Here is a 17,981-nt window from a genome sequence, read left to right on the forward strand (position 1 = left end):
ACAACTGCAAAATCACAGACAAAATGTAACAACATGCTTGACATTACATTTCCCAATCAAACAGGGCAGTTAATTCTTCTTTTGGCTGGAGAAGAGATTTGGGGAGGTGGTGAGCAGAATACAGGAATACACTGCTGGCTTTAGAGATTAGAGTAATAAAATTTAAAAATAAAAAAAGTTTGTTCCTCAATTTCCATTAAATTTCTGTGTTTGACCCCATAGAAACGCAAGCACCTTTCCATAGAAACGCAAGCACCTCTTTGAATATAAATCTGCCCCCAATGAAATCTACATACTGTGAGTCCAGCCCTTTTGATACATGGTAAATGAATAATAGATAATTAGATTATCTTGTATTAAGATGATAACATATTCTCAGATAGAGATTAATAGTTTGCGCAATGAGGAGGATACATTTTGCTCTGAAGCTAGTATTGTTGACTGGTCTTTTCCATTTAGTCTTGTAGCCCAGCTTCCAAGTGTAGTCATGCTGGCACTTCTTAGACAACTCACCTGCTGTCAGGTCTACCTCTTACTACACAAGGACCTGATCTCACAAGTGGTGTGAATGAAGAAACCATGTTTGGGGACTTTTGCATTAACAAAAAAAACCCCACCACACACATTTACACCCTACGAGGAAGTTCTGATGGCAGAATGTTTATTATAAATTATCCTGATTGTTTTTTCTTTTGCAGGGTGGAGATAAGTAATCTTTGCATTTTTTTAAAAGATGAAAACACCCCTAATCTAATGGAAAATTCCCGCTAGGAAGAAGCCAAACTATCACTGGAAACCAATCAGGATTCCCCAATGCATTGGGCACTGCAGCTGACAAAAGTTCAGCAAGGTGCTATGCAAATATCAGGGGAGCAATATTTAGAATGCTGGGGAACCCCAGAGAAGCCAATTGGCTCTGGGGTCATGTGACTTGTAACTCTTTAATGTATCTCTTGCCTTGGGTACCTTTGGTGGAAGTGGGACAGGACATGACATGCTGATGCCTGTAACTTTCTGTTCTATGCATAAATAAAGGACCTCAGTTCCCAGGTTCCCACCAGCACTAGATTGAGCTCTAGTCTAGAAGCTCATGCATTTGCAAGTGATTGACTCTTGGGGGAATGTAGAAATGAAACCTAGCCAAGTGCGATTTTTCTTGCAGGAATTCATTCCACGGGCGCTCAGGAAAAACCAAACCTTGTAGGTACATGATGGCAGTTTTGGTCTGGGCCTTTGAAATTGTCCGAAGCACACGGCTTGTGGGTGCTTTCCATGAGAGGTTGCACTGGTCCCAGAGTGAGGCCGTTGCTATAATTAGAGACTGAAGCTCGGCAGCTGACAGAAGTTCCTCTAAACCTTGTTCCTCCCTGTATAAGTTGAGCATTGTCTGGAAAAGAAAATTGATTGTAATGCAAATTAAATGCAGAATTCTGGGAAGTGTATAAGGGCTCCATAGGCTTGAATATATCAGGTCAAATCTGATCCTAAATTAGTGGATGCAGTTCCACTGAAAACAAAAGCAGCTGAATACTTTATGCTGTGTAATTAGTTACTGCTATGGCCGCTATCACCATAATATCAGAGCCTCTCCCAAGTATCTAACCATCAGAACAAGAAGATCTGTCCTCAATCCCAGGCTGCAGATGTAACAAGATTAGTTTATAGTTCAGGTGTGTAGGAGGCCATGCAGGTGTAAAAATTGGAGGGAAAGATAAGTTGATGGAATGAGATTTTCATTCACTTCTGTAACTGGGCAGTTCCAGGGTCATTCTTCTCTCTTGCAGCATGGAGTTCCACAGCTTGGTCCCAGCTCCAGTGGAAGGTCAGTCTCCCACTATCACTGGTCTCTGCTTATTGGTTGACAATGCCATTGTTCTGGTGGAACTCTCATGGAACCTCATGACTGGAAGCAAAAGTGATCCCTCAAGAAATGTCTTCTGCCCAGTAGAACCTCTCCTTAGTTTTAATATGTAAATCTTTCCTGCACCTACACAATCCCTTGTTGCACCTTCAGGTACCCAAGAATAGTTATCCCTGCCTTAATCACATTTAGTAAGGATCTCTGGCCCAATACTTAATACAAGATAGATGGCATCTTTCTACCTTCTCCCTGCCCTTGCTTGTACCTTATATGCAGCTCACTGCTGGTTCTAAGCCAAGCACAAAGAACACCAAAGGCAAACACATAATAAATATCATGTATTACATTACATTACAGGAGGTCCAAGGTACAGACTTGGTCTCCTCCCATTAGCTTCCATGGGAATTAAGGCCATTTGGCATTTTGCAGAACTAGGCCCTATTTTGTGGGTTGGTCAGAAGATATCACTCGGACTCCTCGCAATTGTCAGCGCCATCATGTGCTTTACTGTCATTTAGATTTCTAAACAATATCTAAGATTTTCAAAGCAAACATTTACCTTCAGTGAGGGCTCTGTGTTTATGTTGACATTGGAAATCTCAGCCAATGTGCATAGTGGGGAAATGAACCAGCATGGTAATTCAGTGTAACACAAAACTCTGGGCCAGCCTGTGCCAGCAACACACTGCAGACACAATGAAGTACCACTCCAGAGGGAGCCTTTGGATTTCTCTTCTGGGCCACTGAGAAATTTTACTGCTCACACCCTTTAATCTCTCATGAAGGAGGGGTCCAAACTGTACTTATGGAAAAGCCTTATTGAATTTGACAGTGATTAAATCGATAGGGCTCTATGGATATTACTCAAACTCTAGAATCTAACAGACAGTGAGATCCTTTCTCTAGAGCTGTTAAGACAATCTACAGAACGTCACAGAACAATAGTCCTTGCTCTAGAATTCTATAGGATGGCTTAAAAATTCAATGGAAAAAGTTACAATTCTCTATTAAGTCCCATGGTCTTTTACAAAAGGACTGAATAGGCTGTTCAGGAATTTTGGCTTCTTCCTTACTCTCTCTCTCTCACCACCTGAGTGAGTTCAGGCAACCAATGACTCCTGCAGGTGTGATTTCCAATCCTGGACTCTCACCAGATCAAAGCTACTCACATGCTACCCAACAACTGTTGAATTTCATCTCCCTCTCCCCCCAAATGCTTAGAACAGAGGTGGGCAAACTACGGCTCGCAGGACCATCCTGTCCGACCCGTGAGCTCCCAGCCAGGGAGGCTAGCCCCCGGCCCCTCCCTCACTGTCCTCCAATGCAGCCATGTTGCGCCTGTGGGCCTGCGCTCGTGGGTGGCGGAGTGCGCTCTCTGTCGAGCAGCGCGGCGGCATGGCTGGCGGTCTGGCCCCGGTGGCACACAGCCTGTCAGATTTGCTGTTCTCTGAGCAAGCATGGTAGGGGCTGGAGCCAGGGGGCTGATAAGGCAGGGGGTCTCAGCGAGCGGGGCAGATGGATTGGGGTTGGATAAGCTTGGGGACGCCGGGGGGGGGGAACTGTCAGAGGGTGGGTGTGTGGATGGGCCCCCCCCCCCCCCCCCCCCCCCCCTCCCCAAAGCAGTCAGGGAACTGGGAACAGGGAGGTTGGAATAGGGGGTGGGGTCCTGGGGGTGGTTAGGGCAGGGAGGTCCCAGGAGAAGCAGCTAGGGGAAAAGGAGACCAGGAGGAGCTGGATGAGGTCAGGGATTTCTGAGGGGGCAATCAGGGGACGCGGAAGTGGGAGGTTTGGATAGGGGGGTGGGGGCCAGGCTGTTTGGGGAGGGGGGGCCAACAGCCTCCCTACCCGGGCCCTCTATACAGTTCTAGGCAAACTCCATTGTGGCCCTCGGGCCAAAATGTTTGCATACCCCTAGCTAGAATATGGTTATGGGTTTCATCGGTACAGCCATGCAGCCTGATGAGTTCTGGGACAGCCAACAGTACACTTATATCACTGCAGTCAAAAGCAAATCTAAAACAAGCCTAAACAGTACCGTTTTTCGGGAAATGAAAGCCAAGCATGGGTGAGGTAATATCTTGTTTATTCCAGGGCTGGATACCCAATAAAGCCAGACTAAGCAGTGCTTAGGGCACCAAACAAAGCAGGGTAACACAAAAAAAAAATTAGATTTTTTTTTTATATTTGATATTTGGTATTTCAAAAAAGCCATTGAAGTACAGTAGTCATCATGGGAAAATCAGAACTTTGTTAGACTTTCTTGCACTCACTACACACTCTTCCCTGTTTTTTTGTTCTCTTTATACTTACCCCACCTAAACCAGGGGGGGCGTCCTACTAACGCAGATCAAAATAATGCAAGGAAATCAGAGACTGTAACTGATCATCCTACTTCTGGTGGTAAAACAGACATTGTTCTAGAAGGTGTGGATGTATCAGAGACTCAATCTGCTCATGCTGTAAATAATAGGAGAAAAGATCCTAGTATGTGGGTTGATTTCCGTACCGATGATGTAGCTTACTGGATAAATCGTGGACCAAATTACTGTCACCACCACACTGGGCCATTTGAGAAATCACACTGGACTTTTACCAATGGCAAACAAACAAGATAGTGTCCACAAAAAATATTTTTCGGCATGAATGCGAATGGTGAGAAATACACTCGAGAATGGCTACTGTATTCACCATCAACAGGGTCTGTGTACTGTTTTGTTTGCAAATTTTTTGCATATAAACCTTCAACATCCCGGTTTGCTGCAGATGGATTTAGTGACTGGCAGAATACTGTTTTAAATGAACAACATGAAAATAGCACTACTCATAGAAATTGAATGTTGACGTATTTAAATTGAAGACAGGGCTTTGGATTGACACAAAAATTGGAAGAACAAATTAAAGGGGAGCATGAATACTGGCAACATGTCTAGCAGCATATTATAGCTGTTATTCAAATATTAGCTGAATATGGTCTGCCTTTCCAGAGATCAAATGACACATTTGGATCACTGCAGAATGGAAATTTATTGGGATAGTTGGAGCTTGTGGCTCAGTTTGACCCATTTTTAGCAGGCCATATCTCAAAATATGGGAATGCTGGCAAAGGTAACCCATCACACTTATCCAAGACAATATGCGATGAACTCATTGATCTAATGAGTGACAAAGATCGTTCAGCTATTATGGATGAAATAAGTACTGCTGGGTACTTCAATTTATCTGTCGACTCTACACCTGATCTTTCACATATTGATCAACTTAGCATTTACTAAGATGTGTGTCTCCCACAGATGGAAAACCAGTTGAACGATTTACAACAATTTGAAAAGCCACACTGGTGAAGAAATGGCAAATCAAGTACAGCATTATCTGTGCCAAGTTTGCAAAATAGATTTCTCGAAGTGCAGAGGTCAATCTTATGATAACGCTGCCAACATGTCAGGGCATTATCAAGAAATGCAGAAAGATGCTTATAGAACAGAACAAATATACTATATTCATAGCATGTGCTGCACACACTCTCAATCTTGTTGGCCGCAGTGCTGTTGATTGTTGTCTGGTGGTAGTAAGGTTTTTCTCAACAATCCAGTTACTTTATACATTTTTTCTCTGCCTCAACACAACAATGGGCAGTTCTTAAAACATATTTGGGCATATGGATGCATTAGAAAGTATAGCTGAAGACCAATCACAAAAAAGGGAGAAACTATACGAGAGGTAGAAAACATTGCAAACAAGATGCAAGAATTAGAGTTTGTATTTATGTTTACCATGTGGAATGAAATTTTACAACATTTTTATCACACAAGTTAAGCTCTTCAAGAAAAAGAATTGGATTTGAAATCATGTGCAGACCTCTGTCAATCATTAGCAGACCACTTACACACTTTGAGGAATGATTTCAAAAGATTTGAAGACATATCAAAAGATATCTTGCCTGATACTAACTACAAAGAAGCCTCATCCCACAAGCGAATCAGGAAAAAACAAGCAAATGATAGCAGTGAAACAGAAACAGCATTGAATCCTAGAGAAAAATTTCGCATATCTACTTACTACGCTATAATTGATACACTTGAAGCTCACATGAAGAGGAGAAGTGAAGTGTACTGTGAAAGTAGAATGAATTATATTGTAAAAATAGAAAGGATGAAAGAAATGCTTTCTGTACCTTTAAGCAAAAGTAAAAAATATTAAAATACAGGTGTCAGGAAAAGGAACATTAAGGCATAAACAATGAGTCCACTTAAGCTAATGGTGAAACATTAGCCGGAGATTGGTAAAAGTTAGTAAGGAAATTAACTATGCATGTCTAGCCCAGGGAAACTTATCAGATTCTGCTTCCTTTGTTATCTTGTTAAATTTGCGCCCTTTTATCTGTATAAATAAGATAGTTTGTGTCTTGCATGGTGCTCACATTATCTGGGTGTTATCAGCAGAGAGCTGTGCTAATAAAACAGAGTGGTCTGACAAACTGTGAGTCCTGAGTCTAACTTTAACAATACAAAGAAGTATCAAGTAGATTTTCTTTTCTAAACAATATGGACTTATCTGACAAACAATAGTCACAAGGTTCCCAAAAGCTAGTTGACTCATACCCTGTTGACTTGAACATGAATCTCTGTGGAGAAGTATGGCAGTTCCACTGTTATATGCACACAAAGTTTAATGAAACAGGGAAAATGAAATTCAGTCACATTGATCTTCATGACACAATATTGAAAGACGGAATACAATGTGTATTTCCAAATGTAGAGATCGCACTATGTATTTTTCTAACACTGATGATTACTAACTGCTCCGCAGAATGCTCTTTTTCTCAGCTGAAAAGAATAAAAAAGCCTCAGAACAACGTGTCAGGACCGACTTGATTCACTTTCCCTATTGTGTATGGAAGCGGACATGCTTCGCCGAGTCAGCTTCGATGAACTTATCCAGAATTTAGCAATCAGAAAATCTAGAAAGAAGCTATTTTAATTTCAGCATACATGTAAGTTTTGTGTTACTTTGAAAAATAAAATTTTATTTTACAGTATAGTATTGTTTTTATTTTGAATTACAAATAGGGGCAGGGGCACACCATAAACTTTTCAGTGCTTAGGGCCTCTAAAGGTCTTAATCTGGCCCTGTTGTTATTGGACCGATTTCTTTTGGTGGACAAGAAAGTGACAAGCTCTAATAGCTCAAAAGCTTCTCTCTGTCTCATCCGCCAAAAGAAGTTGGTCCAATAAAAGATATTACCTCACCCACCTTGTCTCTCTCATTTCCTAGGACCGCCACAGCTACAACTCTGCAAACATTTTTTTTTTAGGAAACTCATACAACTTAACAAGCAGGTTCTGACACAGAGCTGCTCAGAATTTCTCATGCAGCACATTTCCCAAGGAGAAATGTGGCTTCAGACAAAGCAACGTTTTTCACAGGAATGGGTCAATTCTGATGAAAAACTTTAGATTTTCCTGTGGGAAATATCAGCATGAAGACTCGTTTTGAGCACATATGTAGAAACACATTTTTGTTTCAACTTAAAATGTCACATTGTTTTTAAAAATCAAAACAAACTGACATTCTAAGTCAAAATGTCAATTCGAAAGAAAAATGTTCGTTTCAAGCTGGTTCAAAACATGGGAAACTTTTGGACAGAAAAGTTTCAAGCTAGTATTGGAAAGAACAGCACAATCCACGCATGTCTGGCTTAGCATGATAAACTGATTCTAACTCCAACCCAAAGTCTGAGTGAGCACCAGCATCCATTCCTCTTCTAGGGTCCTTGAGTGCTCAAAACCAAGGAGCACTAGAGGGATCCCTTACCTGAACAAACATCTCCTGAACTTGCTTGTCCTCCTCCCTTGTCTCTCCATCACTGGCTTTCCCCAAAGGAAAGGTGAAGAAAAGGTACAGGCACTGCATCAGAGCAACTGGAAGACCAGATTTGATGATGTTCCACAGTGTCCCCTGAATACAAAAAACATCACCACACACAATGACTATTGTACTTCTCCTTGAGTTTCTATCCATTCACCCTGCAGCCTCAGGACTCCTGCATCCTATCCCTGCTGTCACTCAAAAGTCCTAGACAGTGTGCAGCATAGTGACAAGGTCATGTAGCTAGGCAGTACCTGCTATGGGACAGCAGGTATCCTGACAGGACCTCCTACAAGCTACCTGACTAGGCTGTCCCATGTTCTGTTTATGGCTCCTCCAAGCCTATACAGACACCTGAAATGTCCTGCCCTAGGATGTCTGTAGTGGAGTCATACAAGGAATCCAACCCACAGTCTGACTAGCAGCTCATATCAGTGTCTGCCTCATCTTTAGCCACTGGGAACAGACTATAGCAACTGAAATCTGTGATGCTCACCCAGGAGCAGCCTATATGCAGTTTAGAGGAGGACTGTGATGACTGCATGTTTGCAACCTGCTGAGTCATTGCACATACATTTTAGAAAGAGCATGATTAAAAGTAAGAGGCAACCTTTCCAAGAGACTTGACTTTTCTGGCACTAATGAATTAATTTCCTCCCTTCTCCAGAAAGGCCTTGTACTAACTAATCAACCGCAGGAATGTGGAAGTAACAGTGTGGCTGCTTCAGCTTACAGGGAAGTGATCAGAAACAAGCTAAATAGAGGAGTTGAGTAGTGTACAAAGCTTAAAGACATCTTGTGCTATACGAAATATCAAACTTTTAAACTCTACGAAGAGCACAGATCTCATCAGGGCTGCCCGGGGGGGGAGGGGGGCAAGTGGGGCAGTTTGCCCCAGGCCTCACAGGGGCCCCCACAAGAATATAGTATTCTATAGTACTGCAACTTTTTTTTTTATGGAAGAGGCCCCGAAATTGCTTTGCCCCATGCCCCCTGAATCTTCTGGGCGGCTCTGGATCTCACTGCAACTATCGCGCCGTGCCTCTACCAATGAATCAGTCAAAAGCAGGGGTCGGCAACCTTTCGGAGGTCGTGTGCCGAGTCTTCATTTATTCACTCTAATTTAAGGTTTTGCATGCCAGTAATACATTTTAACATTTTAGAAGGTCTCTTTCTATAAGTCTATAATATATAACTAAACTATTGTTGTATGTAAAGTAAATAAGGTTTTTAAAATGTTTAAGAAGCTTCATTTAACAATAAATTAAAATGCAGAACTGCCCGGAACGGTGGCCAGCACCCAGGCAGTGTGAGTGCCACTGAAAATCAGCTTGTGTGCCATCTTCGGCACACATGCCATAGGTTGCCTACCCCTGGTCTAAAGGGTCTCTCTCAGTTACATAGATAATGTTCTTTAACAGCAGTGGGTAAGATTAAATTTCATATAATTGGATGAAAAGACACCAGTCTGTGCAGAATGGACATCAACGGTCATGTCAGCAGCAGATCGCAAGTTCCCTGCTCAGGTCTCCCCTAGGTGTATAGCTTGGAATAATAAAGCAGGACTGAAGCCGATTTAGGGGAACTGAGCAAAAACATCTGCCTGGCAGGCAGAATGGGGCAGAACTTCCCTGTCTTTTCACTGAAGGACAGTTTGTAACCCACATTGAGCATCTTATCTTTGATTTTATGCTTGGGGGGGGGTAATGTTTTGGTATAATCTCTGCACATTAATGCTCAAGGATAAACCCTTGGAGACAATATTCACTACTGAAAACTGGGGGTTCTGTTACTGGAGCGGCTGCCTCACTCCTCTAGCTCCCAGGCCTTTACAAGGAGAAGTTGCACTTTTGCTTTCTCTTACCGAGTCAGTCTGTGAGAGGAGGTACACCGATCTCAGAAGCACACAGCCATCGTCCTCTTCCCCTTTCACCTGCAGCAACTGCCCCACGGCCAGCCGAGCATCCTCTATCATCACAACAGTAGACTTCAGTTCCATTAAGGAAGTTGACAACATTGTACTTAGCAACTCTTAGTCCACTGGGTGAAACCAGCAAAGCTACATTAACTAAGGGCATGACCCAAAGCCCACTGATATCAGTGGAAGGACTTTAATGGGCTTTGGATGGGGCACCAAGTGAGCACTTAGGTCAAGCAAATGAGTCAGTTCATGGAGTTTACAACCTCCCCTGACAATGCCAGCGTAGTTCATAAGCTCTGCCAGCCAAATAGTTCAAGGAATTTACAGTGGTCACTGGGAACAGCTCATGATCTTTTGTTTTTATTTTTAAGACAGAACAAACATTTAAGAAAAAAAATGCTAAGAGTTATTACAATCGTCCCCAGGTAGATCAGAAAACAGGGAATGCAAATGGCTCAAAGCAAGTTAACTTGGCTCAGATGGGGCCAGGGCCACAGCTGGTGTAAATCAGTGACGCTCTATTGAAGTCGATGCCAGTTTAAACTAGCTAAAGATCCGACTTAGTATTTTCTATTGCTGTTTCTCCACCTTTCCTTAAATGCATAGCATAATACATTACAGCTGATGGTTAAATTTGGATCACAAAACACACAGGACTGAGCACATCCCAGGCCATGTCCCTCTGGCTATTACCTGCAGGTTTGCCATTTAGCTTCTTCTTGATTTCTTTGGTCAGAAGTTTGGAAACCTCACTTGCTAAGAAGTGAATGTTGGGGAAAGAGACTATCCCAGCGGATTCTTCCCAGGCCTGAAATACAGAAAATGGGAGCAACTGTTTAGGTGCTGCTGATGCAGGATGTCTGTGTGGATGGAGGAGCACTTGGACCCAGTGGGGAGAGTTGAAATTAGCCAGGGTTTTTAGCCAATCCCACCAGGATAATTCCTCAAGCAATATTTGCCAGACTGAAACTGCAGGATTCTGAAGTGAGAAACAAGGTCCAAGAACATACTTTGAATAATGTAAGGAACTGGTGAGCATGTACATACACCACTGCTCCCTACTGGATAGAACTAGCATTGCTCATCTATGTCTCATAGGTCCTATACTGCTCACTGCCAACAGTATTTGTCATTTGTGTTGAGTAGAACCAAAACACACTAGCCATTTTCCAAACACATAAGACACATTACCTGCCCTAGGGAGTTTACATTTAGAACTGTTTGAAAAATTTTGAACAAAACATTTTCTGATTGGAAAATGGGATTTCAGTTAAGTCTTCCAAAGGAAGAGAGAGATTTTGGTGGCATCTTCTGTCGAGAAAATCTAAATAAAACATTGTGTGTCCATCAAAGTCCTAGGCACTGTGTCAGCTCAGGCACAAAGAAACCACAGAAGGATCCAGGACTACAACTCCCATGAAGCACTGCATGGGTTCATCCACAGAGTGGTCACAGAGGGATCCAGTACTACAACTCCCATGAGGCACTGCAGCTGGGCAGATTGACTCAGCGCTAATGTTCACCTGAAACAAAAATGTTGAGTTTCAGGTTGATAGACTGAAATGTTTTGATTCAGGAACACTAACATTTTGTTTGGATTGAAATCAGCAAAACTCAACATTCCCAGATCAAAAGTTTTTTTGGAAGGTTTCAACATTTCAACCCTGTCCCAGTTTGGAATGAAAACAAATGCTGAAATATCAGAATTTCCTGCAGGATGGAAATGCTGTTTTTCAACTAGCTCTGTTTACAGTCTACAAGGAAACAAAACAAAGGGCGGGGAAAGGGACAGGACAACTGTTCTCTAGCTCATTAGGTCGTAGGCTGTGCTTTTGGACTAGGAGCTTGAGTTTGATGTCCCTTATGTCTATGAAGTTCAGAGGTCGTAGTAGGCAGCATAGCAGCAATTGAAATTCCTAGCTGGGTAGGGTTTAGCTACAACAATGTAAAACTAGAGGGTGGCACACTTCATTCCAGCTGAGCCATATGCCCTGCCGGGCCCTCACCCCGAGTGCGAACAGTTCCCTCACTCACCCACTCTGGTCAGAAAATTTTCCTGGAAGTCAGGCTTTTCCGGTTTTCCCAATTCTCACCAAAATCAATAGGATGCCTGGAACTTACCACTCCACACTGGAACCTGTGCAGGATATCATCAAACCGTTACAACCCATACTCAGTGGGGACCCCATCCTGAAAGAAATCTTGCCTGAACCCCCTCTTCTGGCCTTCAAACAGCCTGCCAACCTCACCAAGCTCCTCATCAGAAGCAAGCTCCACACACATCAACTGAAAGCAGCACCAGAACCTGCCAGAACCACAGATGTAAAACCTGCAGACTTATCTCTAGCGCTACAATGCACAACACCCCCACAACACGCCTTTCAAGATCCATAGGTCCTACACATGCATATGGTGTATCTCATCCAGTGCACTAAATGCCACAGCAACAACTATGCGGGTGAAACCAGACAATCACTATGCTCTCGAATTAACTCACACAGGGAAGAGACAAAAACACCACATCACCTGTGGGTGAACACTTATCACGAAATGATCACTCTGTATCTGACCTTTCGGTCCTCATTCTTAAAGGAAACCTGCACAACACTTTAAAAACATAAGCCTAGGAACTTCAGTTCATAACTTTGCTAGACACTAAAAATCCTGGTCTTAATAAAGATACTGGTTTTATGGCTTATTACAATAATCTGTAACCCACTAACCCCCTTTTTTGTCCTATAACTACAGGGGTCTTAATGTGCCTTGAATGATCCCGTAGAACAGTGGTGGGCAAACTTTTCTAGTCATGCTCCCCCTTACCATTCACAGCATTTGTCATTACTCCCCTCCATTACCTGTAATATGAAACTGGTTTTTTGCAAGTTGGTAGAAGGAATGAAAAATTTATTTTTATTATTAAATTTATAAGAGTAGGTAAAGGTTATTAGGAAGTAGTAAACACAAAGTATCACAAACTGCAAATCTATTTTAAAAAATTTCAAATTACAAAAAAAGTAACCACTCATATTAACTGTTCCTTCTTCAGTGAAACGGATGGGCCTGCATTTCTCAGACAACAACATCCATTCTCGACTTTATCTCAGAAACTGATACTCTGAGATCATTATCCACCTGCAGTCGTGAGCACTGTTTGGGCCTGATTGCCACCAGCTTGGCAAAGGTACTGTCACATAGGTATGTGGACGTGAATGGCAAGAGCACTTCCATGGCAATTGTGGAGAGTCCTGGATATTCCTTTTTCACAGAGAGCCAAAAGCTTCTCAGCGCTTTTCCTTTGAATTCCATCTACTGGGTGTGATCACTTGACAACTCTGACTCCGTTGCTTGTTCAGCAAGAGGGAGATGTGTAGCTGCAAAACCTGTGCAAAAAAAGGGTTTCTAATCCAATCCACCTCCTCTGCAGGCAATCCATGAAACTTTTCCGATAACTCAAGGTGGATTTTTCAGGCGTTTGGAAACAATTTAATCAGTCTGTTTGCGGTCAAGTTGAAATTCTGCTGTGAATTCACTGAGGTGATGCAAACTGTCTGCATTTCCTTCTTCATATTTCTCTCTCCATAAAGTGAGTTTCTTCAGGAATGCAGAAATCTTGTCACCAAGATGTTGTGGTTATTTCCTTGGAGTGAAGAGTTGAGATGATTTAATTTCTCAGAAATAGCAAAGAATCAAGAGCCAGTGCAAGGTTGTGTTCCAACAGGAAGAGATGGAGTTCATCCTTGAGAGACTGATAACACAGCAAAGCACCTTCCCTTGGGACAAACATCTGACTTCCACATGCAGAAGGAGCTAGTCATATTGGATGCCCAATAAATTGCACAAAATAAAAAACAGCCGGCTTTTTAAAGGTCTTGCTTTTACGAAATTCATGAGTTGCACTGCATCATTCAAAATCTTGTTTGCTTCAGGTTCTACTTTTTTAGCAGCCAGAGCCTCACAGTGTATTATGCAATGTATGAATTTAACGTAGGCCACGTCTAGACTACGCGCCGTATCGGCTCGTTAAAATCGATTGCTCGGGGATCGATATATCGCATCTAATCTAGACGGGATATATCGATCCCTGAGCGCGCTTATATCGATTCCGGAACTCCACCAACCCCAACGGAGTTCCGGAATCGACATGGCAAGCCGCGGACATCGATCCCGCGCGGTGAGGACGGGTGAGTAAATCGATTTTAGATATTCGACTTCAGCTACGTTATTCACGTAACTGAAATTGCGTATCTAAAATCGATTTTACCCCGTAGTGTAGACCAGCCTGTAGAGAGCAATGCCGAATACTTTCCCTATGCAGCCTTTCTTGGGACCCACAATCACAGCTCCGCCATCAGTACACATGCCAATGCAATTAGACCTTGACAGGCCATGTTCTGAAGAATTCATTCACAAGACTGAAAATGTCTTCTCCCATAGTTTGCCAGTCAAGTCATTTGCAGAACAGCATATCTTCCAGAATTTCCTCCTCGTAGCAATACCTAACACACACAATGAACTGAGCCAAATTCACAATATGAATGCTCTCATCGAGTTGTATAGCAAACTTTGTGCTTTGTTTAACTCTAGTCAAAAGTTGCAGTTCAGAAAGTTAGTTGATCCACTGGCTCACAGTATCCCATAACAAAGGAATAGTTTTCAAAGTTTCATCACATCTGTCTTCGTGCGTTATTTGACACATCTTTACGCAGCTTCACCAATGGCATGCAGCTTCATTGACTTAACAATCAAATATGCTACTTCCAGGGATGCTTTCAGAGCTTTTAATGGCACAGTCACTTGTTTTTCATCATGTCTTTTTGACCGCTCAACAACTTAGCATGGCTTTTGAAAAAATTAACATCTTTATCTGTGCATTCAGAATGTTTCTTAATTGTGGGGGGAGGATGTAAGCAGGGTCTGAATGAATTCTCCCCTAACACCTAGCTGAGAGAGGGAGAGACTTCAGGAACAAACTGTATTGACATGAACACACCTACTCTGCATAGATATCCAGCAGATGCCGCTCAAAGAGATCAAGTGGCTGGCACTGGGTTACAAATCACTTTGATAACATTTCACTACCCCTGCATTCAATACTAGTGTTGTTGTCTTTATTGTATTGTGATACAGCATGGCCAGAGGGCAGCATAAGAGTGTTAGCAGGGGGCCTTATTCCCTGCCAAGGGAGGAAGGTTTGCTTTAGATTAACTAGAACAGCTGTGAACCTGACTCCAGTTAGAGCACCTTGGACTCCAGTTAGAGCACCTGACTCAGTCAATGGGGATATAAACCCTGCTTCAGTCGCGGGACAGCGGGGTAGTTGAAGGAGAAGGATTGGATTGGCAGCAGAGTGCATGATTGCAGAAGGAGAAGAGGTTTGTCCAAGAGGGAAATAGAAGGTTTGGAGGAGATGCTTGCGGCTGGATTGGAAGCCCAACAGAACCCTAGGTAAGGGGCACCAGGTTTGTATAGAAGAGAGGCGAGAAGCCCTTCACAAGTTGACGGGTTATGAGAGGGAAGTAACCCAGGGGAAAGAAACGCTAGTCAAGTGGTTCACCACAACCCAGGGCCCCTGGCTTGGACCCCTGGTAAGAGGCGGGCCGCCCAGGTCCCTCCCTCTCCACTCCCCTCCTCCAAGGACACTAGGGGAGTGATTAAGAACTGGTTCAGAGGCAAGCAATAGCGCCCTGAACCTACCCCAGAGAAGAGAAAGCGCGAGACCCAGCAGAACAGTACCAGCAATTTGCCACAGTATGAATAAAGGAGAGCAGAACTGTGCTTAACCTGTCCCAAAATGAGGGGGTCACCCTCAACTGAAAGGACCTCGTTAAGCCAGGGACTCGAATGCCAGAGCCATGTGAAAGTACAAGGGGTGGGGAGAGGTGTCCCAACCAGGAGATGTGGACTCTCCCTAAGAGTCTCACATCTGGTTTAACCTTTTCCTCCCCATTACTCAACAACAGAGCTATATGGGCTCTGTTAGGAGTCTTGTTATTTTAAGTGATTAAAAGAGCTGACAATCACTTGTGGTAGGATAGTGTCACTGCCCTGTCTAAGAGCTAAAAATCACTAAGAGCTGGGTGGAAACTCAAGGGACTGACCTGCAGAGGTCTCAGCAGAGATGAACATGACAGAAAGTAACCAATGAGTGGAACGGTGCTGGTGAGATGTCGAGCAGCACAGTGGCTGACAGGGCAGCCAGCAGAGAGGAACCACAGCTGGCGGGGCAGGCAGCCAGAGCAAGTGCTTAATGGCAGAGCAAAGAAGCTGCCTTCTTCCCCAGGTGGAAGGTGAACTCACACAGCTGCGCCTCTGAACTCTGGGTCCTCATTGACCAAGGACAACCATTGTGAGTGGGGTCTGGTGAGGGAGCCGAGAGGGGCACAGTAAAGGAACTTCTGGTTGTAGAACTCAAGAACATGAGGCAGAAGAGTCTGCCCCACACACTCTGGGGTGGGTGTCCTGCTCACAGTTTTATGTTTATGAATCTTGCTTATGACATTTTCCCTAATTAATGTCTGGTGACTTCCCTTCTTTCATTAAAAGTTTATTTTCTACATTCAGACTCTGTGCTTATGAGTGGGGAAGTATTGCCTCTCAGAGGCGCCCAGGAGGTGTGTAATTTTCCCAGGTTACTGGGTGGGGGCTCAAGCCTGTTCTGTGTTGTATTGTTGAAGAGGAACCCCTATATATTGAATCCAGTCCTGGTTGCTGCCGGCTCCATTGGCAGAAGCATTACAATCATAATGTATCCTCTGTGCTTTGACAGTTTCATGTTGTCCTTTGCTAATACCTCAGAATGCAAAACACATAGCTGTCATTGCTCATGATTGACAAGAGTCCATGAGAATCCCAGTTTTATATATTTATCTTGATATTTTCTTAATTTAAAACTTAAAGGTTCTTTGATATAACTTTTCACAGCAGACTTACTAGCGCTAACACTTGTTGAAGGTTCACATACAAGTTCAGTTGCATTACCCTCCATATGAGTGGGTTGTGGGTTTTTTTAAACTTTTATTGGAGTGACGTTAGTATCTGATGAGGAATCAGAAACACTGCAACATTTACTATTACCATCCACAACCAACTTATCCATTTTGTTTGAAAAAGATCAAACTAACCTTTAGGAATACGTACAATAACCATGCACTCGATACTGACTATCCCTAGAGTCTTTGCTTGGCACTTTTTATGGCACCAAAATCTGTGCATTCTGTACAGCCCTGTGTGGGAATATGTTTTAAATCCTGCTCTGCAAAGAACATTGCTCCAGACAGCAGTCACCGTTCTCCAGCCATCCGGTTCTGAAGGCGGTGCCGCCACCAGCAGCATCGCAGAAATAAGGGTGGCAAGGTGGCGCTAGTAAGTCTGCTGTGAAAAGTGATATTAACAAAGTTTCTTTGTGCCCCCCACAGAGAACCTCTTGCAGGGCCGGCGCTTCCATTAGGCAAACCTAGGCGGTCGCCTAGGGCACCAGGATTCGGGGAGCGGCATTTTGAGCGCTCCCCACAGGGTGCACAGGAGCTTCCGGTTCCGCTCCTGTCACACCACCGAAGAAGGACCTTCTGCCAACGTGCCACGGAAAACAATGGCAGGCAACTGAGCAGCTCAATGACTGCCACTGTCGCTTGCGGCATTTTGGCGGAGGGTTCTTCTTTGGCGGCATGACGGGAGCGGAACCGGAAGCTCCTGTGCACCCTGTGGAGAGCGCACAAAATGCCACTCCCGCCGAATTATGCCTAGGGCGCCAGGAAGTCTGGCGCCGCTCCTGACCTTTTGCACCCCCATTTGCATACCACTGCCTTAGAATATGTGCTAACTACTTATGCTAAAACTATCTGTTTGATCTTGTACTTAGCTGTGATACCTTTCCCACACCGGAAGAAGAGCCCCTGTGTAGCTCAAAAGCTTGTCTCTCTCACCAACAGAAGTTGGTCCAATAAAAGATATTACCTCACTCACCTTGTCTCTCTAGAACGTTCCCTGGAATTTTGGAATTAATCGGATGCAGTTTTCAAGGGAGTTATCACATTACAGACAGAGAAATGCCATCAAGTTGAGTATAGGGCCTTATTTCACTCAGCTGACAAACTGATTCTTTGGTACAACTTAAATCCGACTAAAGGAAATAGTTCATTCTTCTTCGAGTGCTTGCTCATATCCATTCCAGTTAGGTGTGTGCGCGCCGTGTGCACGTTCGTCGGAGATTTTTACCCTAGCAACACTCGGTGGGTCAGCAGGACGCCCCCTGGAGTGGCGCCGCTATGGCGCCGGATATATACCCCTGCTGACCCAGCAGCCCTTCAGTTCCTTCTTACCGCCCGTGTCGGTCGT

At 43.7% G+C, this 17,981-nt stretch overlaps 1 protein-coding gene across 2 annotated transcripts in view; it reads right to left on the reverse strand.

Annotated features, from left to right (window-relative positions):
- Positions 1–17,981, reverse strand: part of WDFY4 (WDFY family member 4) — a 279,998-nt gene that overhangs the window by 206,289 nt on the left and 55,728 nt on the right. For both annotated transcript variants that reach the window (XM_075072902.1, XM_075072901.1), the window contains exons 3-6: positions 10,341–10,455; positions 9,591–9,694; positions 7,673–7,816; positions 1,198–1,387 (exon numbers count right to left, since the gene is read on the reverse strand). In XM_075072902.1, the coding sequence (XP_074929003.1) occupies positions 1,198–1,387; positions 7,673–7,816; positions 9,591–9,694; positions 10,341–10,455 (553 nt within the window). The remainder of the gene's footprint in view (positions 1–1,197; positions 1,388–7,672; positions 7,817–9,590; positions 9,695–10,340; positions 10,456–17,981) is intronic.

This window comes from Chelonoidis abingdonii, chromosome 16, assembly GCF_003597395.2.
Source record: "Chelonoidis abingdonii isolate Lonesome George chromosome 16, CheloAbing_2.0, whole genome shotgun sequence".
Taxonomy (NCBI): Eukaryota; Metazoa; Chordata; order Testudines; family Testudinidae; genus Chelonoidis; species Chelonoidis abingdonii.